This window comes from Marmota monax, unplaced genomic scaffold, assembly GCF_021218885.2.
Source record: "Marmota monax isolate L192 unplaced genomic scaffold, Marmota_monax_Labrador192_F-V1.1 WCK01_AAM20220418_F8-fsc00041, whole genome shotgun sequence".
In the NCBI taxonomy this organism is placed as follows: domain Eukaryota; kingdom Metazoa; phylum Chordata; class Mammalia; order Rodentia; family Sciuridae; genus Marmota; species Marmota monax.
The window spans coordinates 12990492-13016931 of record NW_026695238.1 but is presented as its reverse complement, the minus strand read 5'-3'; the positions used below and the strand labels follow the sequence as shown (position 1 = coordinate 13016931).

Sequence of the window (26440 nt, the reverse complement as noted above, 5' to 3'; positions counted from 1 at the left end):
CACAGAATTTATAAGCCACTGGAGGAGCAGGCCAAGAAGATAGGCAGTTCAGGAAGATCCCCAGCCATCTCTTTTCACAGGTGCACAGTGTGGGGCTGTTGATTCAGTAATGTTCTCTTTCCTTTTGGATTAGAAAGAAGGATCCCAAACGGTTTGCTTTTATATTCAATACATAAGAATATTAATTATGATTTTGTTTTGGGGTTCAATTAGCTCACCTGTCTTTTGTCATAATAGATTCAAAAAGGTCTGGAACACCTGACATCCATAGAACGTGCCACTGATGGATCACATTGGTGACATCATACTAACCAGACAGGATGAGCGAGAGGTGGCCAGCACATCAGCTAGAGAGCAGGAAGGAGTCTCAAAAGTATTATGATGAGCCAGAAAAGCCACATACCAGAAAGTGCACACCCTAGGTTTCCATTTTTGTAAAATTTAGTACAGATGGAACTAATCTGCAGTCACACACAGATGGTCTACCGTTGCCCATTGCTGGGGTTGAGGAGGGAATTTTCTGCAAAGGATACAGGAGAGCACTCTGGTGTGTTGAAGATGGACTGCATCTTCATTGTGGTGGTGCCGATATTTGCTAAAATTCATCACAATGTTCACTTAAGTTGGATCCATTTTATATACCCATAAAATTGAGCTAAGAAGAATTATACGCACAGTGAAGCACATCTGTAATCCCAGGGGCTCAGGAGGCTGAGGCAGGAGGATCACGAGTTCAAAGCCAGCCTCAGCAAAAAGCAAAGTGCTGAGCAACTCAGTGAGACTCTATCTCTAAATAAAATACAAATTAGGGCTGGGGATATGGCTCAGTGATGGAGACCCCTGAGTTCAATCCTGGAACCCCACCCCAGAATAAAGAATATTCATAATAAGCCCTCACTACAGAGGTCACTTGCATTGAAATTAACAGGCAAGGTTTTCCCCTTCTTACTGTGTTCTTGAGCATGTGTTGCTTAGAATAAACATCTTTTATCCTTATTCACTCTTTCTCATATAATAACCTTTGCCTGATCTGACATTTTGACATTCTTCCCCGCCCTTTCCTTCACCCGTGCTTTTGCATCTCTGGTGCATCTCTGAGCAAGTCTGGAGGAAGTTCTTGCTGCTGACCTCTCCCTCCATGAAAGGTTTTCCAGGTGAAGTGGAGGGGCTTAGGAAATGCAGTGTGACCCTGACATAGACAGTCACTACCTATCGCCAAGGATCCCCTGCACCCGCAGCACTTAGACATCCTTTTGTGCTACCCTGGGCTTGCTGTGGCTTCCACCGTTGTCCCCACTGCTGGGACGGACTGCACTGGGCCTGTTGCTCTGTCCCTCCCTGGCGGGCAGATCGTGGTCACACCTCCTCGGGAAGCATGGCGGGCTCTCTCTCCTGCAGGTCTCCTTGTTTCAAGTGTCCATAGACCCCAGAATCATATTTCGCATCTTTTTTCCTGAGGGCTTCATAGGTTTCCTGGAATGGGGGACTCCTGGGTCAACTACATTTAAAATTAATGACTTAAATAGAGTCAAGCAGATGGCTAAATTTCTCACAGATCTCCAAGCCCATGCACACTAAGAATCTTTAAAAGGGGTGTGCTGAAGAGGGCGCCTGTGCTCTCTCCTTGCCTCACTGATCTGGAGTCCTCTCCTGGCTTGGCTCAGCCTCTGCGTGATCCCAGCTGGTGCTCAGGTCCCTTTATTTGCAATGTTCTCATATAATCGTCTTATCCTGATAAACTCTAGGCTTCTCTGGCACATCTTCCTTAGCTGTTGATGTGGTTTTGATGGTGTCTAGTAAATTTATTCAGTTTAGAACATTTCATCACCCAAGAAAGTACAGAATGAGGAGGAGTCATTCATTCCGGGGAAATGGAAGTGCGTAGCGAAGGGGACAGCGGTGGATTCCCAGTTCCCTGGCCCAGGTCTGGTCCCCTGGGCCTGCCTCCTCCCCGGTCTCCCACTTGGGGCTGGGAGACAGCGGCTCCTCCCCACCCCCTGGGGGCGTCCGAGCCGGCGGTGAGGGAGGCTGCGGGCAGCGGCCTCCGCTTCCTGCCTGAGGTGCTCGTCACTTTCGCTTTCCTTTCCTGCGCCACCAGGCCCGGCACAGGCACTTCCTGTTCCTCCGCCTGGCCTCGGCGTCCCTGCGGTCCTCCCAGGCTTCCCGGGGCGATCGCTGGCCCAGCCCCTAGACCTGGAAGGGGCCCGAGCGGGCGGGGAGCCAGCCCCCAGGTAAGTGTCTGCCTGTCTGTCCGCGCTGCCCTTCAGTCTCGGTGGACGGGCTTTTATAACTGGCAGCCACCCCAGGGTGGAGCTCGAGGATTTAAAATCTAAGGCTCTTTTTTTGTAAAGGAGTGTTTTCCAGAGGTGGAGGAGGCACGCGGGCTTCTCAGGGGACTGGTAAGACGCGGACGTGCAGCGCAGCTGACCCACGGCCCAGCTCCCTTCCCTGGGGGCCAGCCTGTTGCAGAGGGTGCAGCCGAGATTCGCCATCTCCCCAACCCGACCCTGCGTCTACCTGCGTTATCCACTCCACAAGCCACCAGCAGAGAGACTGGTGGAAAAGAGAAAATAAGGAGAGTCCTTTTAATTTCCTCTCTAGCATGTCATGAACTTTTTATCTAGTTTCTTTAAGCATGTTCATCATTATTTCCTTGAAATAAATTTCCAAGCCTGGCTGGTGGCACACGCCTGTAATCCCAGAGGTTGGGAGGCTGAGACAGGAGGCTCATGAGTTCAAAGCCAGCCTCAGCAACTGCGAGGCACTAAGCAACTCAGTGAGACCCTGTCTCTAAATAAAATACAAAATAGGGCTGGAGATGTGGCTCAGTGGTTGAGTGCCCCTGAGTTCAATCCCCAGAAATTTCTGGAGGTGGAAATTTGAAGGAATACACATTTTAGGACATTTGATGCTGGTTGCCAAATTAGCCACTTGGAGGATCTCAGCCTGTTTGCATTTCCATCCAGTGTCTGAGATTGTTGCTGTTATTTTCTGTCTTGGCCAAGACAGGCAGGTGTGCGGTCACATTGTCTTTCTGTGCATGTTTCTAATGACTAGCAAGTTAAGCTTTTCACAGATCGTTGCACATGTGGCTTATTCTTCTCTTAGTTGCCTGCTCATGTTTTTTTTTTTTTTCTTCACTTAGACGTTTGTATTTTGCTTATTTATTTGCAAAGTCCCTTTACATAATAAAAATCTGAACATAGTCATCTATGAGATGTGGCATCTTTTTTTTTTTTTTTAAGAGAGAGAGAGAGAGAGAGGAGAGAGAGAATTTCAATATTTATTTTTCAGTTTTTGGCAGACACAACATCTTTGTTTTGTATGTGGTGCTGAGGATCGAACCCGGGCCGCAGGCATGCCAGGCGAGCACGCTACCGCTTGAGCCACATCCCCATCCCAGACATGTGGCATCTTGCATAGTGAGGAAACAGGAAATAAAGAGTCAGATAAACCCTGCTTTGCCCCTGGATGCCTTGGGCTGGTTACTTAACCTGCCTCATTCTCATCTTTCAGGATGAGGAAGGAGGAGTTTGGTGAGGTCCTATTTGGAATGCTGTTGTATGATGAAGGGTCCTAAGTGAAGCCGGCGGTTGGTGTGGGGGTGGCCTCCGGCTGCCTGTCAAGTACTCCTTCTGGCTCCCATTGACTCTGGACTCACCCTTACACTCTCTCCTCCCTGTGCACACCATTCTCTTATCTTCTAGGATTTCTTCATGAAGCCCGCATCTGTTCTCCTTTACCACTGCTGTTGTGGATTATTATTATTATTATTAATATTTTTGTTTTATGTATTTATTTATTTGTATATGGTGCTGAGGATGGAACCCAGTGCCTCATGCATGCAAGGCAAGTGCTCGACCACTGAGCTACAACCCTAGCCCTGGATTATTCTTTTTTATCTTTTTTTTTTTTTTTTTTTGCCAAATTTCAATGGGAGTAGAAGCACTGAATGTACCACTGTCACAAATGAAGCTGGAGAAAGTAGTGCCATGTTGCCTTGTCTTTTAAAAATCTCCAGGTGACTGTGTCTTTGTTAGTGCCTCCCTGTTGTCAAGGTCATCTGCAGATTTTCTGCCTGTTACAATTTGTATTTTCCATGATTCATAAACAGTCGGTTTTGTACTTGTCACGTAGGCACGGCACAAGGCGGGTGTGTCTGTTGTAAGACGCGAGTGGTCAGGTGAAATAAACCACTGAGGTCACCCTGGCTGATCAGACTTTCACAATCCTTCATGGTTTTATTTATTTTTTCATCTGCTTATGTCAAAACGTTGGGAGCTGCTTATTAGAATTCGTAAATACTATCAGGTTTCCATCTACCCATTTCCAAGTGGTCCCTGTTCCCTGAGCTTGGCTGGTTGACAGCTCAGGCTGCAGCCCAGGCCATCCAGTTTAACCCAGCTCCGTGTGGCTGTGAGTATAGACCTACAACTCAGAAGCCTGCAGCCAGCAAGCTGGGGTTGTTCTCAGTTCTTCCCCTGCCAAGCTGCACAACCCAGGGCGAGGTTCATGAATTTCTGTGTCATTGTGCTCAACAGCTAAGTGGATGGAATCAGAGCAGTCAGCTTGCAGGGGTTTGTGAAGATCCAATAAGCTACTGCGCATGAAACCCTTAGAACAGAGGGGTGCACAGGAAACAGTCAGTCACACCAGCAGTTTTTAATATCCACCTCAAGTTCACGGGAGGCCCCTTGGGGATCTGGGCATCATCGGGCCAGAGCCTCTCAGCCTTTATTGTTGCTGGGCCCTGCCTTCTCCTCCCTATGTCTTTGAGTCCTTTAAGCAGACATTGCTTGTGGACTGCTAAGGGATGCCTTGGGGACCTGGATGTCTGTCTTGTGTGCCTCTTTCATGCAGAGAGCAGCTCCCCGCACACCTGGGAGGTTTTCCCCTGTTTTCTCATTCTGCCTCTCTCCATAGGATGATCACTGTGAGCGGGGCCATGGAAAAGGCTCTTCTTCAGCATTTCATATGCCGGAAGCTGGAGATTTCCTATGCCATACAAAAGCCATTTCCCTTCTTTGAAGGCCTCCGAGACAAGTCCTTCATCACTGAGAAAATGTACAGGGTGAGTGGTGTGGACCCTCCCCTTGGCAGCCCAGTCCCTACCCAGTGTGCCCTGTAACAGATCTCACACCACCAACCACCAGGGCCTCCAGGGTGTGGGAGGCCCAGCAAACACGTCGTACATGATCACAGGATGGGCGGTTGGAAGACAGGGTGTCCTAGGGGCTGCCTTCCTTTGACAGTGCCATGGGGACCACCATGGTGAATCACCACAGACCAGGTGGCTTGAAACCACAGAAATTCATTCTGTCACAGTTCCTGGGGCCATAAGGCCAGAATGAAGGTGCTACAAGGTTGTTCCTTCCAGAGCCTCTGGAAGAACCTGCTGCCTGCCTCTGTTTTAGCTTCTGACGGCTGGTTGCTGGCACTTCCCAGTATTCCCTGCCTTGGGGACGCATCGCTCCGATCTGTTCCCATCTCTGTGTCACCTTCTCTCTTCTGTGTTTCCTCACTTTTCCTTTCTTCTAAGGGTACTTGCATTTAGGGCATCTGGAGCCCACCCTAATCTAAGACGATCTCATCTCAAGATCTGTAGCCTAATTTAATCACATTCTGCAAAGCCCCCCTTTCCAAACAAGTTCACATTCATTCACATCCACGGCTCCGGATAGGCATCTCTCTCGGGGTCGGGGGAGTGCCATTCGACCCACTGCATCCTCAGGTATTGCTCACAGTCCCTGCTGATATAAGGCAGGGCTGTCCACATAGGGCCATGTGGACAAAAGTGGCTCCAGGCCCAGGAAAGTGCCAGCCATGCTGGAACAGTCATGTCCCCGGCTCGGCCTGGGTGGCTCCAGCTCTCCCTCAGATCACAGCCAGACAGCACTCCTCAGAGGGGTCTCCTCCCCCGCTCGCCCCGCCCTGCACCCTGAAGGATCAATTGCACAGTGGCACCCTTTGGCTCCACTTTCCTTCCTTAAAACTCTCTCTTCCATCCAATGTTCCTGAAAGTGGAGTTCACAAGAAGACTGAATTATTTTCAAGAAGGCTGCATAAATTATTTATTCCTACAACTAGGCACCCCAGCATATGTGAAGTGAACATGTGGAGCTGCGACCTCTTTACCAGAGAGGATCAGGTCCAAAGTTTATATCATATGTCTTCTTTTTTTTTTTTTTATTGGTTGTTCAAAACATTACAAAGCTCTTGACATATCATATTTCATACATTAGATTCGAGTGGGTTATGAACTCCCATTTTTACCCCAAATACAGATTGCAGAATCACATCAGTTACACATCCACATTTTTACATAATGCCATATTAGTGACTGTTGTATTCTGCTACCTTTCCTATCCTCAACTATCCCCCCTCCCCTCCCCTCCCATCTTCTCTCTCTACCCCATCTACTGTAATTCATTTCTCTCCTTGGTTATTTTCCCATTCCCCTCACAACCTCTTATATGTAATTTTGTATAACAATGAGGGTCTCCTTCCATTTCCATGCAATATCCCTTTTCTCTCCCTTTCCCTCCCACCTCATGTCTCTGTTTAATGTTAATCTTTTCCTCCTGCTCTTCCTCCCTGCTCTGTTCTTAGTTGCTCTCATTATATCAAAGAAGACATTTGGCATTTGTTTTTTAGGGATTGGCTAGCTTCACTTAGCATAATCTGCTCTAGTGCCATCCATTTCCCTGCAAATTCCATGATTTTGTCGTTTTTTAGTGCTGCGTAATACTCCATGGTGTATAAATGCCACATTTTTTTTATCCATTCATCTATTGAAGGACATCTGGGTTGGTTCCACAGTCTAGCTATTGTGAATTGTGCTGCTATGAACATCGATGTGGCAGTATCCCTGTAGTACGCTCTTTTAAGGTCTTCAGGGAATAGTCCGAGAAGGGCAATAGCTGGGTCAAATGGTGGTTCCATTCCCAGCTTTCCCAGGAATCTCCATACTGCTTTCCAAATTGGCCGCTATCACATGTCTTCTTAAAAGAGTAAACTTGCTTTCCTGTAACTTAGAAAACCACAAACGTATAATGACTCTCCATTCAGTTCTGAATCCTCCATACTAATCCTTCCCTCCATGTTTTAAAGGAATCGCTGGAAGCCTGTACAAATTTGGTCCCTGTGTCCAGAGTGGTGTACAACACTCTCACCCAACTGGAGAAGACATTTAACCTTTCACTTCTGCTGACATTGTTCAGCCAAATTAACCTGCGGGAATACCCCAATCTGACGGAGATTTTCGGAAGCTTCAGAAGCGGTAATGTGATTGCTTGAATACTTCTTGCACTTGAGGGGTTGCTATGCTGAAAGTTCAGGTTTGTTTCCATGTCAACCCCGGCTTCCCTTTGGCGTGGCCGGAGGGCAGCCCTTCTTGCCTCTGTCCCCAACTCTCTAAGATGAATTTCTAGAGGAGAGAGACCATTCTGCCTAACCTGTCCTGTGCATTTGGGGGATTGCCCAGTATCCCTGGACAATCTCTAAGGAATGCTAAGGTGACGGAAATGCAAAGCCAGAGAGACCAGGTCCAACAGAAAGATAAGGAGAGTCGGGTGGAAAGAGAAAGGGATAGGGATGGAAAATCCGAAGTCTCTCTCTCTGTTAGTGCGGTATCCCACCTACTTTATATGACTCTCTCATGCAATCTTTTTTAAAAAATATTTATTTTTTAGTTGTAGTTGGACACAACACCTTTATTTCACTTGTTTGTTTTTGTATGTGGCCGAGGATCGAACCCAGGGTCTCGCACGTGCGAGGCGAGCGCTCTACCGCTGAGCCACACCCCCAGCCCCTCATGTAATCGTTAAAACCCTGTGAGGTCCTTATTGGCTGCTCTTGACACACAAGGAAACAAAGCTCAGAGTCAACTTTCTGTTTAGAAACAGAGCCAGAAGTGTGGGTTTCCTGATACAGGGCTCAAGATCTTAACCACTATTTGAACAAGGCGGCAGGAAGGCATATTGTAAAGCTGAGAGAGGAAGAAGGTACCTGGAGAGGAAGAGAGGGATCACGAAGAGTCTGAGGAAGACTGCAGCATGAAGTACGCTGAGGAGAGGGAGAGCTGTGTGGTGGGCACCTCCCCATCACGATAAAAAATACCTGAGGGAATTAAGTTATAAAGAGAGAAGGTTGATTTTGCTCACCGTTTCGGAGGGTCCAACCCACGATCAAGTCCCTGTGGCTTTGGGACTGTGGCAAGGCAGCACAGCGTACTGAGTGTGCGGCAGGACAAAGCCACTCACCTCAAGGCCAGAAAGGGAAAAGAGGAGAGACCAGAGTCACACCCCCCGTGACTTCCCACTCGGCCCCACCTCCTAAGCACAGCGCTGGGGACCAAATCCTCAACACCCGGGCTTTGGAGAGACCTTTAACATCCAAACCATAGCAACTGGGTAAACAGAGGGGAAAGAAAAAGGAGCAGGGACAAAAAAAGGCGAGAACGAGAGGGCCAGGTAGTAAAAGCACTGTCCGCTGGAGGAAAGCGTTTTGGCCAAAGTGTGTGGTTCTGGCAAGGGAAGGATCTCCAGGTCACACTCGATGGTGACATCGCCTTCAGTGGAGTCCCTGCTGTGGACGACTCCTCTGCTCCCTGACACTTCACAGCAAGGGAGTCCTCCCTAAAGACACAGGATGCCTTGAACTAAGGGGGCAGCAAAGGGAGAGTCCTCCAGGCAGGTGCAGCTGTGCCCGGGCCCTCCTCCTGGCCCCTCTGAGAGCCCGAGAGCCACAGGCCTGGGCTGGGATCCCACGTCCTCCTGCATCTGCTCCTCTCTGGTTTTGTTCTGGGTCCCTTTTGAAAATGTATTCCTTTTCTCTGTCCACTGGTTGAGATCCTTTTGCTTCTGAAATAAATAATGGAGAAGATTGTAACAAAAACCCATCACAAGCCATTCAGAGGAACAGCGTGGGGGATGCCGAGGGCCTGGGCTGGTGGGGTCAGGAGGGAAAATTTGGTGCGGCCACGTGGTCAGGTGCCAAATCTGCAGAAATGAGCAGAAACCAGAATATAAATATTCTGATCCACCTTGCTAAGGAATTTTCATTGTATCTTAATTTGCTCTAGGGAAGTATGTTTATTAAAACAGAGACCTCTGTTAAAATTATAGCATTTATATCATTGACTGAATTCTACAAAACCAAAATTAAAGAAAGTTAAATCCCTGGGTAAAAAGTCAAACTCAACTTTACATGTGAAACCATTTTGGGGGCAGATCAGGGGTTAGATGCAGTGATTACAAAATGGAATGCCCACATCAATAAATAGAAAGGAGCACAAATGGACAGATATGACCACAAATTCGTTCTAAGTCCTTGCAGGGAATGAATCACTCCATGTCCCCGTCCTCTTGGAGATCGTATATTAAGAAATATCCTGGGCTGCGGCTGAAGCTCCACAGTAGAACCACTTGCCCCAAATGCTCGAGGCCTCAGGTTCCATCCTCAACACCAAGGAAAAAGAAAGAAATCCCATTCCCTAGATACTCTGGGTCCTGATGTGTTCTCCTTCATCACTCCCAGTGGGTGCTTCCTATGGAGAGAGGAGCAGAACCACAGCCCTGCCACTCAAAGCCCCAGCAGAAAGGTACACGCTGCTGCCGCTGATCGCACCCCACCCTCCCTCACTGAGTCATCTGTCCTGTGCGCCCAGAGTCAGTGAGCCCAGAGCAGCCTTGCAGCAAATCCACGTGACCCTGGATGAACTACCCAGCACCTCTGACCCTGCCACGCCTCCCCGTGACCTAATCCAGGGAGGAAGAAGCACTCCAGGTGAGAAGCAGACCCTGCCCAGCACCCTTGTATCCCCAGCCTAGCCCACACATGCCGTGGGGCCTAGATCCCAGGGTCCTGCCCTTATAGATCATCTGGTCCTTTCCATGCACCCCTCTGCCCACACAGACCTTTCCAAAAAGGATCCCAGGCTCCGCCAGGGGGCACGATGAGACCTGGAGCCCAGAACACCTGCTTCCCATTCCTGGACATCCCAACTTTCCAAAGCCCCTGAGCCTTGGTGCTCCATCTACCCTGGGCATTTTGGTCATTCAGTGTCCTCCCTGACACCTAGTCCCTGTAACCTATGATTTTCACTCCTCCTTCAGCGCCCAGTGACAACTTAACACCTGAAAGAACTGAGGAAGAAGACTCACAAGAGACGCCCAGCACTCCCCCTGGCCCTGGGCAAGGTAACCTTGATCGGGGCTGACTTGGCTTAGCTCCAGGGGGCTGAGAAGGGAGAGCGGGCACCTGTCCACTGAGAGGCCATGGCAGGAACCTTGGACAAAAGAGCTGGGGATGACAAGGGGTGGGTGGTTCACCAACTTGAGTGCAAAGCCAAACAACAATCACATCTCTTCTGAATTGACGCGCACCTTGCACAACACCCACGTGGGAAGTGCTTACCTGGCCCCTCACCCCACCGAGTATGCGGACCTGCCTTTGTGTGTCAGCCTTATCCATTCTTCTTTGGATTGGATTATAAGAACAATGCTATGGAAATTATTATTAGAAAATATCATAAAATAAGTTGGACCCAAGTTAGCTTCTCAACTTTTGTCACTTGTTCTCCCCAAGCCATTTTTATAATGGAATTGGTTACATTAAATATTACCGTGGTCTAGTACTATTATTAATTATGTTATTGTCAAAAATGATATTGTGGGTTCTGAGCTCTCTGGTACCAGTATAATAAGGGGTCCTATTTGATCCAAATCCTGCTTCCTGTGCACCATCCCGATAAGGTTGACACAATAATCAGGAAGCTCACAACAATGGATGATTCCATCTCCAAGATTTTCAAAAGAAAAAATACTGTTATTACACTAATCAGCATCTGATTGAGAGTGAATCATTGTTCACTTCCTCACTCTGTCCCACCCTTGCCTGGGCATTGGTGCTTGGTCACCCATTATTTTTACTAGTTGGAATCAATTACTTTCCACCTCCTCACTCTGGTCCCCACTTTCTGGTCCTGGAATCTAGAATTTTTTATTTCTCTCTGGTCACTGTCCTCCAGTGACAACCAGACCCTCAAACAAAAGATGAGGAAGACCATACCCCCTCAGGCCCTATTCCAGGTTATTCTCATTTGGACCTTTTTGTGTGTACCAAGAAGGAGAGCCATTTGCATCTTCTTGGAATGGGGCTGTCCATTCTCTGAGCCGCCGTCTTGGCCCCATTCCAGCTGCTCACCCAGTGCTTAGGACAGGCAGGAGACCGGAGCTCCTGAATGGAGGCAGAGTCCCAGGGAAGGGCCTGGAGGCAGGTCTGGAAGAGGTAGGCACCAGTCATGGAGGTCAGAAGCCCCAGTATACCTGCTAAACTTGGACTCCAAGTACTATATGGCATCTGCAAAGGGAGAGCATTCCTCTGCCACAAGGGATTGTAGCGGGAACCGCAGGGGAGAAGGCCACAAGAACGGAGGCAGAGCCACTTTTATTAGGGAATGCTCAAACTGCCCTGCCGAGATGCAAAGCAAGCAGAGAAACACCAGGTGGCCTGAATGCTGAGTGGAAGGGCAATACAGATGGACCCGCCTTGCCCTCACTCACGCTGACTGGGGGGAACTCCCACCCTCAACCCTAGTCATTTTTGTATCATTTGGATTTTTGAAAGCAGATATTACTAAAGCAATGTGAAAAGTAGTAAATTGTCTCAAAAGTTCAGCAGTTGCTTATCAACACAGTCACCTGCTGCTATATAGGCAGAATTGGAGACAGAGCTCCTAGAATTGTGTAGAAAAGAAGAAAGTGGCGTCCCTACGTGGGATGGACCTTTATTTATTCTATTTCAAGTCCTCAGCAGAACTCGGTTCATATTTGCTGTGAGTAGGTGCTAGAAGTACTGCCCGCCCCTACCTTTTTCAACAATCCTCCTCTCCAACTGTGCCCTGAGCCCTCAGCCTCCTTCACTGTTTCTCAAGGTGAAATGGTCACAGGTAGAGCAGTGAGTGAATATCCATATGCTGACACCTAAGCAATAATATGTTCCTGTGGCCATCAGAATTCAAGGTCACCCATTCCCTTCACTCTCAGCTGAGTTCCCTGAGCAAGGGCTGCTGAGCCTTGTCCTTCTCTTCCTCCCAGAGAAGGATTGTCTGAAGTGGGTCCGACAGTAACCACAACTTGGCACAGTCAAGGAAGAACCCTCCGGCCTGCAGATTCCAAGGTCTGCAGGACATGCGCTCTCTCCCTTTACGGAGTCTCCCTTTGACTCCCCTGGGCACTTTCTCTTCAGCCTCTTCTGAGCTCTGAGAGGAATTTTGTGTCTTTTGTCAGTGGTGACAGAGAATTCTCCAGAGTCAAATGACCCAGAGGAGCCCCACGAGGCACCTAGCACACCTCCAAAGAAGAAAGGTAAGGATTTCCTTTCTCTTTAGATGTCAGGAGAGTGATTTTGGAGTTGCTCTCTGTGGTTCTGATCACATCTTGTCAAAAGCAACCACTACGTGTCCCTAGTCCTGATGGCCAAGACTCCACCTTCCTCAAAGGCCTTTATAGAAACTGTGACAAACCAGAAGGCATTTAGACACGTGGAAATAAGCAACTGTCAGAATCGCCTGTTCTGAAGCCCTCCGAGGCCCGTATCCACAGTTTCTTAGCGTGTTAGTCACACCAATTTCTTGAGCTGAAGGTTGCTTCTCCTGAACAGAACTGCTTCCTGGCAAGACACAGCCAGCCATTCTCTGCCATCTGTCACCCACACCTGTGGTCCACACCTCGCCACCCTAGACCCCATCCAGTCTCTTGCTCCCCATCCTCTCCTCTGAGGTTCAGCCATTCGATTAAAACACCCTTCTCTCCAGCCCTCTCATCTGTTGGCCTCCTGTCCCTCCTTAGTTGGCCTGAGGCTATGTTTCTGTCACCTCAGGTCCCACCTTAGTCCTGGATGCCTGCAGGACCCATGAGGACAGCAGATGGGCCATCCAGTCCTCTGGCCTCTCAGCCCGTCATCTGCTCATTTCCAATGACTTTTTCCTCCACAAATTCTTGGCTGCCTGTGCCCAGAGCAATCCATAGGCCTTACCATCACCCAAACAGCCCGATTTCCCAGTAATTAAGCATTCCTCTTCTGATACCTGTTCTTCAAGTTTTCTACAACTGTCCTTCAACTTCTGATCTCTCCTTCTCGGCCCAGTACTAGAATAATAATAAATTTAACAACGTCCCTCTCTGTTTTCTTCCTCACAATGTGTCCCCTCTGCAGCTGTCCTTCAGTGCTTTTGAATGTCCTGTCCACTGGCCTTTCCTCACCCCCTCACCGGCTTGGAGTCCGAGATCCACCATCTCATAGCCCGTGGCCGTCTTCCTAACCTGCCCTGCCTCTCTGTCTTCCCCCGGCCAGTCTCCAAGGAGCTTTCTTATCTGCTTCTGCACACGGCATCTGAGAGAGGGCGCTGCTGGACAGTCACAGGCCTGGACAAGTGCCCCTGCTGCGTCTTCCTGTGTAAATGACCTCACTCTGCGGGCAGGTCCTCTTCCTGCCACTGTCCTTTCAAGCCCTGCGCTGTCTTTTGCAGCTTCTCCCGTGACACTCCCCGTTACAGTAGCAGAGGAGATCCCCTCACTCCCCGCCGCCAGCCCTGACGGCCACCCTCTGCCCTCCAGTCCTCCCCTCCTCACAGTATCCGCTGTCCCTTGCTCTGTGGGTGTTCAGAGCTCTCGCACCAGGGCCGTCTGCGGCCAGGGGCCAGGGCTCGCGGCTTATCGGGGAGCTTCAGCTGCCTCCACAGCTTCCCCTTCATTTCTAGAAATGTCTTGCCTCGGCCTCTCGTCTCCGTTTCCTTTCTCTTCTCTCTTTCCTCTCTTGAGAGCCTCTTCTAACCCCACTTCTCCATTAAGCAGTATCCCCTAAGGCCACCAATGACCCCCTGGCCACTGTGGTGTCAAGACCAGAAGTAAAAACTGAGTGTCGCTGACATGTAAGGCTGGCAGATCTGTATGTATAACCATAAAAGATTCTTTATCCTTTCTTTTTAGGAAGAAAAATAAGAAGAAATATCTGGTCAACTCCAAAAAGGAGACGTCAGAAAAAAAGCTACCCGAGAGGTAATAATGAGAGGAGGCGGGACCCGCGGGGAGCTGTTCAGGTCTGTAGTTGGGAAAGGGGGTTGAATCGTATTCCAAAAGCAAGGGCGGGTCATTGAAGAGCTCTCAGCAGTCAAGGGACCTGACCTGATTTTAAATTTCACAAGAGCGAGTTTGCTGCTGTGTACAAAGTGGACTGGAGATGAGCAAGAGGCTTTCAGTTCAGGTGACAGATCACATCCCCCAGTCAAAGAATGGAAGGGGGTGGGTTTTAGTTTATGTACATGAGGGGGACCGCCATCCTTTTACCGACTAAAGGGAGAATTAAAAAATTAAAAAGCCAGGCATGGTGGCGTACACCTGTAATCCCAGAGACTCAGGAGGCTGAGGTAGGAGGATTGCAAGTTGAAGGCCCTAGATCCTATCTCAAAATAAAAAAGGGCTGGGGATGTGGCTCTTGGTAGATAACCCCGAGTTCAATCCCTGGTACCAAAAACAAAAACTTTGCTACTTTGAGATAAGATGGACAGGATCCTGGTCCTCACCCTAACCTGGTGGTATTTCCAGAGGACAGAGAAGCTACAGTCTTTGATTTTTATAGCGTACAGATGTCTCCACGTTCTGGACGTCCTCTCTCGGTACTTGTGAATTTCCAGTTTTCCTGGCACTTTGAGACTTAACCTAGGAACCCGGGGCAGCAGGAGAAGGGCAGAAAGGCAGTTCACTAGGGAGGGGAAGGGGCAGCTCTCTGTGGGCCCTAATCACAAATCACCACTTGGTCCAGAGGCAGCCTCACCTGGGCACAGAAATGAAGAGAAGCTCCCAAAGCAGGATCAGGAGACTCCAAGGAAGGATCACTCAACCTGCAGCTCGAGGGTGGTGACAAGGGCCCAGAAGGCTAGGCTCACACGTGCCTGGGCATCCAGACAGGACCGTAAGTCTGGGGAAGGAATGGCTGTCCTGGAGCAGGTACCCGGAGGGAAGGAGGGGGAGGGCAGGTCAGGGGAGAGGACCACAAGGAAAGGACCGCAAGGATGTTGGCGTGAGCGGTTGTCGGGACCGGTACGTGTGTCTACGTGTGTCGTCTGGTGCCCCTCACCTCAGCTTTGCAGCCGACCCGTAGCCCACTGATCTCGTTTTGATTGGTGGGGTCACCAGTACCCCACGCAGTGTGAGAAACTCCTTTCTGATTCCCACCCACCACTGTTGGAGGGCCACCCGCCTCGGGATGGCTACGTTCACAGGATGATTTCCTAATGGTTCACTTCTAGAAGCGAAATCACTTAGTCAACAAGTCTGCATATTCTAAATTAACACATGTTGATCATCCAGTGACCCAAATTGTTCACACTTCCGTTGACCTCATGGAGATACCCTTGACCCTGCACCTTTACAAATAATAAGACTTTTCTTTTTTCCAAACATGAAAGCACAGAACAATAACCTACTGGCTGTTCCTGAGTTTCCTCCTGCTGTGCCGGTGGCTAAATGTGCCATAGATACTGGGGTCCACAGTGTTCCCAAGCCCTAGCAGCCTCTAGAAGTGAGACACCCAGCCTGTGAACTCTGGATGTCCAGGCCCTGACTTGGCCAGTGATACGCAGACCAAAGTGAGAGGGTCACTTCCACTTTGAGAGCTGCCTGCCTCTTTCTCTCCACCGGAGAACAGCCATCTTTGGACAGAGAGGTTGCTCTGTGGCCAGGAGCCTGGAGCGTCCATGACGCAGGGCTGAGCTCCCTCTCATCTGTGATGATCAGGGAGTGCAAGAGAGAAGGAGAGCTTTGCTGCTGAAAAACAGCAGGTGGCAAACTTTTTTCCCAGTAGGGCCAAATGACCAAGCCATCTTCATCACACACGCTCAGCTCTGCCTTTGTGGAGTGTGTGTAGGCAGATGGGTGTGGCCAGCTTCCAATGAAAACTTCCTGGTGGGAGGCCAGAATGGCCCCCAGGCTGTCATTTTCTGATTTCTATAATAAATTACTGAGATTTATGAGACTTATGAATTACTGTGCCATTATCCAGCCTGTCTTCACTAATTGACCTGTTTTTTTAAAAAAATAAATAAATTTGTCAGAGTTTTTTTCTTTTGAGCATCATCTGTTTACAGTTACTAATTTTTTTTTTTTACATAGGACTATTCATTTCAAGCTTTAATCAGCTAGAGAAATCAGTCCTTTGTAGCAGATATTATAATTTGTCTTGCTTTTTGTCTTTTACTAGAGAAGCTTTTGGTGGTAGAGACGTTTTATTACCAATGTATACAGGCCAATCGGTTTATCTTTAGCAGTATGGCCAATGGTAGTCTCTCAACCTTGGCAGCCACTGACATATGGGGCCAGATAACTGTCCATAATAAGGCAGCCCTGTGCACCAAGGAATGCCTAGCAATGTCCCTGCCCCTACCTGCTGGACACCAGAAGCACCTGCTCCTTGTCCTGACAAACAAAAAAAGTCTAAATGTTGCCTGACTTCCTCGTGGAGAGGGTGGGGGTGGGGAGCCAAAATCGGCCCCCCATTGGAAGCCACTGCTTTATCTTCCTTTAAAAAGCCCTTTCTAGAACCAGGCACAGTGGCAGTGACACTCAATTGTAATCGCAGCAGCTCGGGAGACTGAGGCAGGAGGATTGCAAGTTTGAGGCCAGCCTCAGCAACTTAGTGAAACTCTTGGCAATTTAGGGAGATCCTGCTTCAAAATGAAAAGGACTTAGGATGTATTTCAGTGGTAAAGTATCCCTAGGTTCAATCCCCCGTACCAAAAAAAATGGGGGACGGGAGCCCTTTCTACATAGGATCTATAAGTCTATACAAAATATATATATATATACACATATATATATATATAAATTATGAAAATGGCTTCTCTAATACTTTCTATCTGTGACCACTTTGAGCTTGCCGTTTTCCGTAGGGCTGTAATTTTCCTTTCCAAGGGACCATACCAGATTTCTCACAATGTTGACGGGTTGGACACCAAATTCTTCACCTCCTGCCTGCCCCAGGACCCCTCTCATGTCCCAGTACTCACCCCCAAGACAAATCCCACTCACCCTCCTCCCTCTCTGTGCCCTACCCTCACATCCTCCCTTAAAGATCCCATCTTCCCTGTCCCAGCTGGCGGGGAGGGTTCCCACCACACCCCTCAGAGCCTTGTGTCCCAGCTGTAATTAATTTGCTGCCTGCCTCCTGGGGACCTTGTGAAAGTCACTGGAGGTGGCGCTGAGTGAAGCAGTCTTGCTTGTTGCTTCATGTCCTGCTCCTCTGTGCCTCACAGTTTATACTTAAATAACTAACAAATAGAAATATTATTCATTCTTCTTCATCAAGTGTGAATACCAACCAATACCAGGGCCAATTACAGTGCACCTGTGTAAACTGGAAAATGCGCCTTCCCCGATACACCTGTCAGGGTGGAGCCGTGAAACCAAGCCCTTTGCTGCCCTCTGCTGGAAGACTGATGTACTAAGCATACACAAGGATTGTGTTTCTTATGTGACTTAAAGGTCCCCCGTCAAACGTGGAATCCTTGCTCATTGTACAACCCACGACACGACACCTTGTGTATAGGCCCTGATAATACAAGTAAACGTATCACTTTACAACTGACAAAGCACTTTGTTCTACCTTTTGTCATCTAATCCTTACAATAAACGAGTGTTAAGCCCATTTTGCAGATTCAATTAAAGGGTAAAAGACATGCATGAGCTAAAATCAACCTGATTGGTTCTAATCCGAAGTCCTTTGTTCTTTACATTAGAAAACTAAATAAGCAAACCCAAGTGCCTCCTAGTTTTGTTTTGTTTTTTAACAAAACACTGGAAGAAGCAGATATATGCCAATAGTTGTCCCTCTGCCTCTGGGTCTCCACCTCCTCAGCTGTACACCTGGTTCCTATCTGTGAACGCTTTGAACTTGCTGTTTTTCCGTAGGGCTGTAATTTTCCTGTCTTAGGGACCACACCAGATTTCTCACAATGTTGGTGGGTTGGGCACCAAGCGCTTCACCTCCTGCCTGCCCCAGGACCCCTCTCATGTTCCCTGTACTCACCCCCAAGACAAATCCCGCTCACCCTCCTCCCTCTCTCTGCCCTACACCCTCACTTCCTCCCTCAAAGATCCCCTCTGCCCTGTCCCAGCTGGCGGGGTGGGTTCCCGCCACGCCCCTCGGAGCCCTGTTTCTCTTCTGCCTGGCTCTCGTCCCAGCTGTAATTAATTGTGAAAGTCACGGGAGGTCACAAGGTGAAGCAGTCTTCACTTAGACTCGTCACCTGGTATCTTCTAATTTAACGGTGTCTGTTGTTGGCCCAGTGAGGTGTCTGGTTGAGCCATTTCTCCACTCATGGGACGAGCATGACCGGGAATCAGGCACCTCTGAGTTCCATTCCCAGGCTACCTCCTACACTGTGGGCCACCAGGAACTCTCCCCAGATCTGAGCCCAAGTCCCCATCTAATAATGAGGACAGTGGTCGCCTCCTCCTTTTTACCCATTGTGTGAGGACAGTGGGCTGCCCTTCTGTTTCCTTGACCAGTACTTTTCCAGTCGCCCATCTCCCGCTCCTCCCAGCCCCGTCATGCCGGGTCACACAGCTCCCGTCCTTCCTAGGCCTCTCATCTTTCCATGCATAATTTTCACCTTGGGGTTTTTCTCTGAGATTTCCAGGAATTAGTCTTCCGCTTGCCAATTAGGGTTTTTCCATCCTGCTGCCGGCCTCTCCCGGCTTTCTTTTCGTTTCCTACCTGCTCTTCTTTGTTTCCACCCTCATTTGCTTTTGAATTGCTTCCCCCCAGGCTCCCAGCTGTTTGCTCTCACTTGCTAACGGTGATCCAAGTTCCCCTTGGAGAAGGGGCAGGTGTTGTTGGAGGGCCCCCCCCCAGGCCTTCCTGAGCCTGTTTGCTGAGCTGGGCAGGTGAAGCTGACCCAAAAAGCACTCCTGGGAACTGACCAGAGGCTGCCCTTGGGGGTAGGTGGGTGCCTTTGAAGTCCTCAGGCCTAAAGGCCCAACTCCCTGGGTGGCACCGAGGGAGGGAGAGCTGAGCCAGGGCTCTACAGGTTGGCTCCCTGCCCACACTCATCCCCTGTGAGCATCTGTGTCTGGGCCATCTGTGTCCTTAGAGCTCTGTTTACCACTGGGAGTTGGAGAAGGCATTTCTGGGACGATGGGGAGCTATAGAGGGTCCCCAGAGCTGTGCTGATTTCCCCCAGGGCTTATGACTGCACTCAAGGCTACCTGTAGCTCTGCCTTTCACCCAAGATGGGAACTGGAAGCAGAAAATCTCCCACTTAAACTTTATAACACTGAGCACCCTTAGGAGCTCCTTCTAGGAGCTGCAGAGGAGAATCACAAGCCCACCAGGTCGGGCTCCCAGGCCAGGCTCTCACCCGCTGCACCAATTTCAGGGGAGCCTGGAGACACATGAGGGAGTCCGCTGCTCCGGGAAGAGTGTGGCCGACTGTTGAAATCAAGTCTTTCTCCCCTGCAAGGTTTCCTCACGCCCATGCCCAGCCCCGCAGCCACCCTGCTCCTCCAAGGATGGGCACTTGGGCTGGCAAACCATGCTGTCATTCCTCAGGGGCCCCTCTGCTCTCAGTCTCCCTCCCTTCCCACCCCATCTCTCCTCTTTGCAGTAACTATCAGATTCTTCACTAATGACGCTGTTCTTCCTTTTCCGACAAAGCCTCGATTACTCATGTTTTCTTCTGGCTCTTCCAGTAAGTGTGTGAAACAGCACAGGGTTGGACCACTTGTTCCCTTTGACTCATTTCAGGTGGAGCCTCCTCCATAACTCAACCTGAGGCATGGGCAAGGCATGGGTAGCCCTTTCCCCTGTCCCCCAGGACACGGCCCCTGCAGAGAATTACCCCACAGTGAGGTCAGAGGGCTAGGGAGCAGGAATTGCTGACATTTATTTCAAACGCTTTTGCAACTGCTTCTCTTGAATCCAAATCCAAGATCCCTCCCTGGGGGTTCTGAGCTGCCAAATCCCCATGTGCAATTTACAAATTAATCCACGACTCTCTAGAGTTTTCTTTTATTCATAAAAGAAGAAAACAGGAAGCCATGAAATAAAAAATGAGAGCAAACACTGAAAACAGACACAGTCTCACTTAGCCAAGTCCTCGTTTGAATTAGGAATAAACTTACGAGCAAAGACTTTTTCTGCAGCTACATGATCACAAAGAAATATTCTATTTTTTTTTTTTTACAAAGAAATATTCTAGATGGGAACTTCCATCAGCACAGAGATAAGCAGGATTCTGTCGAATGCTAAAGAACATTGGGCAATGGCCAATTAACTTACAAATTAAAACACATTCAAAGTATGCCCTGTAAGTTCTTCTAAAATGCTCTGACTAGTGTGGGGCGGTGGTGGTGGTTTATTTACTGCTCACCTAACTAATCTGACACTCAGAGCAGAGCACTTCCTGTGGCTGAACCAGAGAAGCTTCCCCAATACCATTTACATTATTGTTTGTTATTATTATTGGAATCCCAGGGACAGGGAGCATTCAAGAGGAAATGTGAAGGAAAACTAACCCAAAAATGTTCTCTTCTCCTTTCAGAAAAACCTAAAGATGACCTCATGGATTTTCTGTCTCCTGAACTTCCTGTGACCTGTGGTACAGCAAAAGGGATTTTATATAAGGAGAAAATGAAGCGAGGTGAGTTCCTTGGTTATTCTGTTCTGTGGATCCCGCGGTGATAGAAGGGAAGAGAAGTGCCTGGGCAAACCATGTCCAGTTCAGGACACGGACCCTGCTGGCCAGGCTGCAGAGACAGACACGCTTCCTGTGAGGGAATTTCCAAAGGTTTCCACATCACAATCTGTCAATCAGACCTCTCCACCCCACATGGAAGTCGTCCCTGGACCTACAACCTGCTGTACATAGGTGTCACATACAATGCAAATCCTGTCGCACCCCCTCAACATGCACACAGGCTCGGTGCTCCCTTCAAGCTTAGAGAAGGGGAACCCAGACTCCCCTGCTCCTGCCCCAGCCTCACAGGAATCCCTCTGGACCCAGGAAGGTGAAGCAACACCATTGGGAGCTCAGAGGCTGGGATGAATTCTCAGAGGGTCAAGGTGGATCTCAGAATGGGCTGCCTCTTCTTCCCAGGCTCCTCCGAGAAGTGCATCCAGAATGAAGAGGGAGCGTGGTTCACACCCCAAGAATTTGCCATTAAAGGAAAAGGGAGAAATGCAAAAAACTGGAAGTGGAGTGTGCGCTGCCAAGGAAAGACCCTAAGTCAGCTGCTGGAAGTATTACAGTGACCAGAGACGGCAGGTGACGGGTTTAACCTTGGGAGGGTGAGTAGAATTTCACTAGGATTCAGCAGCATGATTTAGGAAGAGCTCAGGGCTCACAGAAAAAAGCTACAGGTGACAAAGTTAGGATGGGTGCTGATGAGGAAGACCTTCAAGGCCAGCAAAGTAGCGTGAGGGTTTAAATGCAGGGGAGGGGTAAGGGCTCTAAGAAGCTTCGTCTGGCAGTTTGGGTGGATTGGAAAGAGGGTAGCTGAAGGCTGATGCTGAACAGCCTGCCTGTGTCCTCTGCCCAGTGAACACCAGCTCACCTGGACCCTCCGGGAAGTGTTTCCAGGCCACCCTGTCACTGAGCCACCCTATGGCTCAGTGGCTAATCTCTCCTCTGCACTTCTAGGGCATACTGTTCCTGTCCTCACAACAACTGCAGAGGTACCAGTCTTTGTGACCCCAGGACCCAGCACAAAGATTCCAATAATACTCAAAAAAATTATTATGGGGATGAAATCATAAGGATTTTATCTAGAGAGGAAGAACGGAAATGGAAAGGAAGAGCTGGGAGAGAGGAACTTGGATTTAAGTAACAGGGGAAATGATTTTATCACTAAGTACAGCCCACAAGAACTGATGTGGGAGGGAGCTTCTGCTTGCCTTGGGTTTGAGATCTAGTGTGACGTCCAGGCGCAGAGATTCCTAGGAAGGAGGAAGGTCAGTATTAGCTTCCATAATAATCTCATTCATTGAGCCCTTCTCTCTTGCAGGACTCAAGAGAGGAGTAAATGGCAGGTGTTCCTACCACATTTCTGGTCGCCTTGTTAACTCTGAGCCTCTGAGTGTCCCAGCTCGAAGCCGCCCCTCACTTGGGCAGGGTGACTTCACGACAACTGCCCTAGCACCCTGCTGCCAGCACACTGCCACTGCTTTCATAGTTAATTTGGGTGGGGAAGAAAATGACTCTTCAAAATGAAAACAGGGGGCTGGGGTTGTGGCTCAGCAGTAGAGCGTTCGCTAGCATGTGTAAGGCCCTGGGTTTGAACCTCATCGCCACATAAAAATAAATAAATAAAGGTATTGTTCCAACTGCAACAAAAAAAAAATATATTTAAAAAAATGAAAATTGGGAGGACAAAAGCTGGTGATGTCCATGTGTTTTAAAAAAGATCTGGCTCATGGGTGACCGTCCTTCACTGATCACCAAGTATGGCTCAGTGGTAAGTGCTGGTTATCTGTAGCACTGGGGTGGAGTCGGGGTTTGAGCTGCGCTTTTCTTTGCAAAACCCCTCCAGGCAGCATGGCAGGCCTGTGATGGCTGTACCACCCTCTCCTCCTCGACCTTCTCTACTAGCTCGTCCACGTCCTCCAGGCTCAGGTCCCACTCGTGAGCTTCATATTAGGTGTGAACTTTCCATCTCTCCTGTCTCACCTGGGAGACTGGCCTGACCCTTGGCTGGATTCATTCGGAGTTTAAGGCACTGATTCTGCAGTGACATCTGTGGTATGAACCATCTTTTCCATGCTGATTGGAAGTACCGTGGGAATCAGGGATGCTCAGCGTAATAGCAAAAAGTTATGGAAGAACACAAACCCCATCAATATTATAAAATAAACCGATATATCTTCAGAATGAATTTTTTTTGAAAATATATGTGGGTTCCTTGGTATTGCTGTGGTTTGAATGTCCCCAAGAAAACTCATGTTGAAATTCAGTCTCCATTGTGAGGTGAACACTTAATCCAATTATGATGTGTAGAAGTATGACCTTTAGGAGGTAATTAAGGTTAACTGGGGCCATAAAGGTGGGGTCCTCGCCCAGTGGGACTGTGGCTTTATAAGAAGAAGGGGAGAGACCTGAGCTAGGACCCTCTGTCTTGCCATGTCAATATTGAATTGCCTTTGAACTTACCAGATTAGGCCCCTGATCTTATCTTGAATTTTCAATGCCCATGAACTGAATAAACCTTCATTCTTTATAGATTGCTCTGTCTGGGGCATTCCATTGTAGCAACAGAGAATGGGAAGCCACCAACAAGTTTTGAGTTAAGATTATGCTGGTAATAATGAGTCTGGTTTATGGGACTATCTAGGCCTGTGGCCAAAAATGTATCTGAAAGAATCAATTAGTTATTCTAGGGTAGGATTACAGGGACATTTGCTTTCTGTGTTATACATTTGCTTTCTGTGTTGGTACAGTTGAAATTTTTGTGATGACTCTATTATTTCTATAACCACACAAAAAATAAAGATCTTGAAAATCTAGAACATTAATAGCCGTATTATTATTGTACCTTCTAACTCTTATAATGCCGTGCATTACACATGATAGCCAGGGCACACTTGACTGGCCTCTCAGACCCGCCTACTGGCAGCCACACTGGATCAGGAGAATGAGCTTAATTCTATCCAAGGGTGGACCAAGGCAGGCCTGTCCCTGGCCACACGGTCCAGCACTCCTTACCCACAATCCTTTTCCTCTGTTAGTATGTGGATGCTAATGAGATTTCCCTGAATGTCCCTATCGTTAGTTCTATATTCGTTCTTTTTGCCAGACTAGGTTTTAATGTAATGTTCTTTCCATTTGTCTTGCTTGGGTACCCTAAGCCCTTTCAGTACACATATAGTTCCTTTTATTCTGCTTCATTAAACCTTACTGATGCAGGTTTTTTTCTAGGCTCACTTTTAAGAACATGTATTCTCCATGTGCTATCTTTTCTCAGTCCTTCCTGTTCATCATTTGCGGGGGAATGACCCCCAAATTACTACTCTTCTTACACCTTCATTATGAGACTTAAATATAACTTAATGCAATTGTAATTTGATGGTCAACATTTTAAACCTAAAGAAGCTTTAGCATTTTAATAATGCTACTTGCTGTCTATTCACCAAGACTCAAGGGACATAAACTTTGCTCAACACTTTTCTCAAGACAATAGTAGGAAAGTAGTGGAATTGACTAAGTTGTCCCCATGTGTGCCTCTGACTACCCTTCCTTATTTAGTGTGGATGGAGATGATGACCTCGGACCCTCACCCCCACCCCATAGCGAGGCAGAACCTGCCACAGTGCTCCTGGCCTCCCAGTGAGGCATGAGAGGAGTGGGTTGGTGTTTCCACGGGGTAGCTGAGGTCACAGACCAACAAGCAGAAAGTGTATGGAAGTCCCCTTGGATCCTAACTCCCAGTGTGTCCACAATAGTGTGGCCATGGCACAGATCCAGGAAGGAGCAGGGGCAATTGGAGCACCGACTCAGAAAAGCATGTAATATAACAGAATTTCCTTCATTATATGGGAAGATGGCAAATTTGACCACAAAGACTGGCCCTCTGAATGCTGCCTCAGAGGGCTCAGAGGGTGAATGTACATCCTGGAGAAGATTCCATCAGTTTAGGCTTCAGATTCCAAGTCGCCTGAGAGGCACACCAAAGATTTGCCTTCCTAGTGTAATCCAAGTGCGTTTCAACCAAAGGTCCCACTCCGGACCAGGGCACCAGTGCGCCAGCCTGCCGGGGGTTAAAAGATCCTGTGTCCTGTAATGGTTTGCATCCAGATTGTTCCTGAAATGCTTGGGTTGAAATCATGACCCCCCCAAACAGCAAGGTTCAGAGATGGGGCTTTTAGGCAAAAGACCTGCCGGCCAAAATACATTTTCCTCCTTTAAGTTATTGTTATCAGGTATTTTGGACAAAGCCGCAAAGAGCTGACTAACAAATATTCATTTGTGACCCTGCCTTCTATTCTGGCCTGGGTCAGCTGATCCAGGTCTATCTAGCTATCTGTCATCGACTTCTGGCCCTGGGCTGCTCTATACCTGGTGACGGGGTGGGTGGGGGGGAACTAAAGAGCCATTTATTTCTTCTGGGTTGGAAGTTTCAACACTAGCAGTTCAGTTGCCATGACAACCAAGAGCCCATCCCTGGGACCTTCTCTCCCATTGGCTTCCTTTGGTTGCTGCCCCACTCCTGGTTTCCAGGCTTTTCCTCCCTTGCTAGCTTTCTTATTCTGCTTAGCTCCCCTGAGCTACAGGCTCAGGCCCTCCCTCTGGGTCTCCCTGCTCAGGCCTCACCCCTGCTGGCACCCATCTTCTACACATTAAAACTCTTTATGAATCCAGTGTTGGTGACCTCCCTGCAGACAATGCCAACTGTCCCTCCCCAGGGCCTGGCTGCAGCCCTTCCCCGGGGGGGGGGGGGGGGGGGGGGGGGGGGGGGGGGGGCCTCTCTCCTCCTGCTCCAGCTGCCTTCCACTCCTGTCCTCCCTACTGCAAGCCAGCACCTGGGAGAGCCCACCTCAACTCAGGACTGCCTCCTCCCGAGACGCAGGAGTCTTTAAATGACTGTAAAATGGCTCCCTGCAGGTGAGGGCCAAGGCTGAGAACACTTTCTTATTGGGTGTAACTGGAGGAATTATATGCAAAATGTACCCCTCCAGCTGATATCAGAAATCCCACCTTGAAAAATGCACTTAGGAGCCAGAAAGTCACTGTCTGCTGACCGAGTGCAGCTGAGCTGGGGGAGGGGCAGACCTCGTTGGCCAGCAGCATCTGAGCTGACTCTATTTCTCATTTGTGCTCCAAGTTCAGGCCCTGCAGAGCAAGCTCATGTCCAGGGTGGTTATGGGAGTCTGTAGCTGGTGAGCCCCGTGAGTCCTGGACTCTCTTTTTCCCTTTCTGGGCCCCAAGGACCCTGACTGCTTCTCTCTCCTCCCACTCTATCCCATATAATTCCTCTCCTCCCGAAATTGGGTGTGTGAGCTGCAGGAGTCCCAGCTCTCCCTTCTGTAATTGTGCCTAAAAAAGAAAAGAAAAGAAAAAGCATAGACACTGATGGTTTTAACATTCACTTCACTGGAGTGACAGGCAAAGCGATGGAATCCAAGTAGCCATGGTCTTGTCCACCTCTCTCTGCTTTCAAGTGCACCTCTGCATCTTGCATCTCTGGAGCCATGTGTAAAAAGAACACTACCAGTGAAGTCCTCCAGCACAGGACTTCTTTGGGAGCATGGTACCCCACTGGAAAAGATCAGAACTAAGATATATTGGCATAGGGACAGTCCTGGTGGGGGTGGCTATTAAAGCCTGGTCTTTCTGCCCTCAAGTGGGGGTTCTGGAAGCCAGCAAAAGGTGTGCAACGAGGTTAACGGGCAT

At 48.8% G+C, this 26440-nt stretch overlaps 1 protein-coding gene across 4 annotated transcripts; it reads left to right on the top strand.

Moving 5' to 3' along the window:
- The first annotated feature begins 1689 nt into the window (after positions 1-1689).
- Positions 1690-23559, top strand: Sp110 (SP110 nuclear body protein). Of its 4 annotated transcripts, XM_046439767.2 has the most exons (13): positions 1693-1924; positions 2099-2231; positions 2352-2399; positions 4924-5071; positions 7111-7279; positions 9538-9786; positions 10116-10199; positions 12291-12368; positions 13992-14060; positions 14824-14973; positions 20600-20698; positions 21155-21345; positions 22062-23559. In XM_046439767.2, exons 4-12 carry the CDS (start codon positions 4925-4927, stop codon positions 21307-21309), a joined length of 1200 nt encoding a protein of 399 aa, XP_046295723.1. In that variant the 5' UTR covers positions 1693-1924; positions 2099-2231; positions 2352-2399; position 4924; the 3' UTR covers positions 21310-21345; positions 22062-23559. The 4 variants fall into 4 exon arrangements, with proteins under 4 accessions (XP_046295725.1, XP_046295724.1, XP_046295723.1 ...); XM_046439768.2 differs by lacking the exon at positions 2352-2399 and having other exon boundaries at positions 1692-1924; positions 21155-21322; XM_046439766.2 differs by lacking the exon at positions 2352-2399 and having other exon boundaries at positions 1694-1924.
- The last annotated feature ends 2881 nt before the right edge of the window (positions 23560-26440 follow it).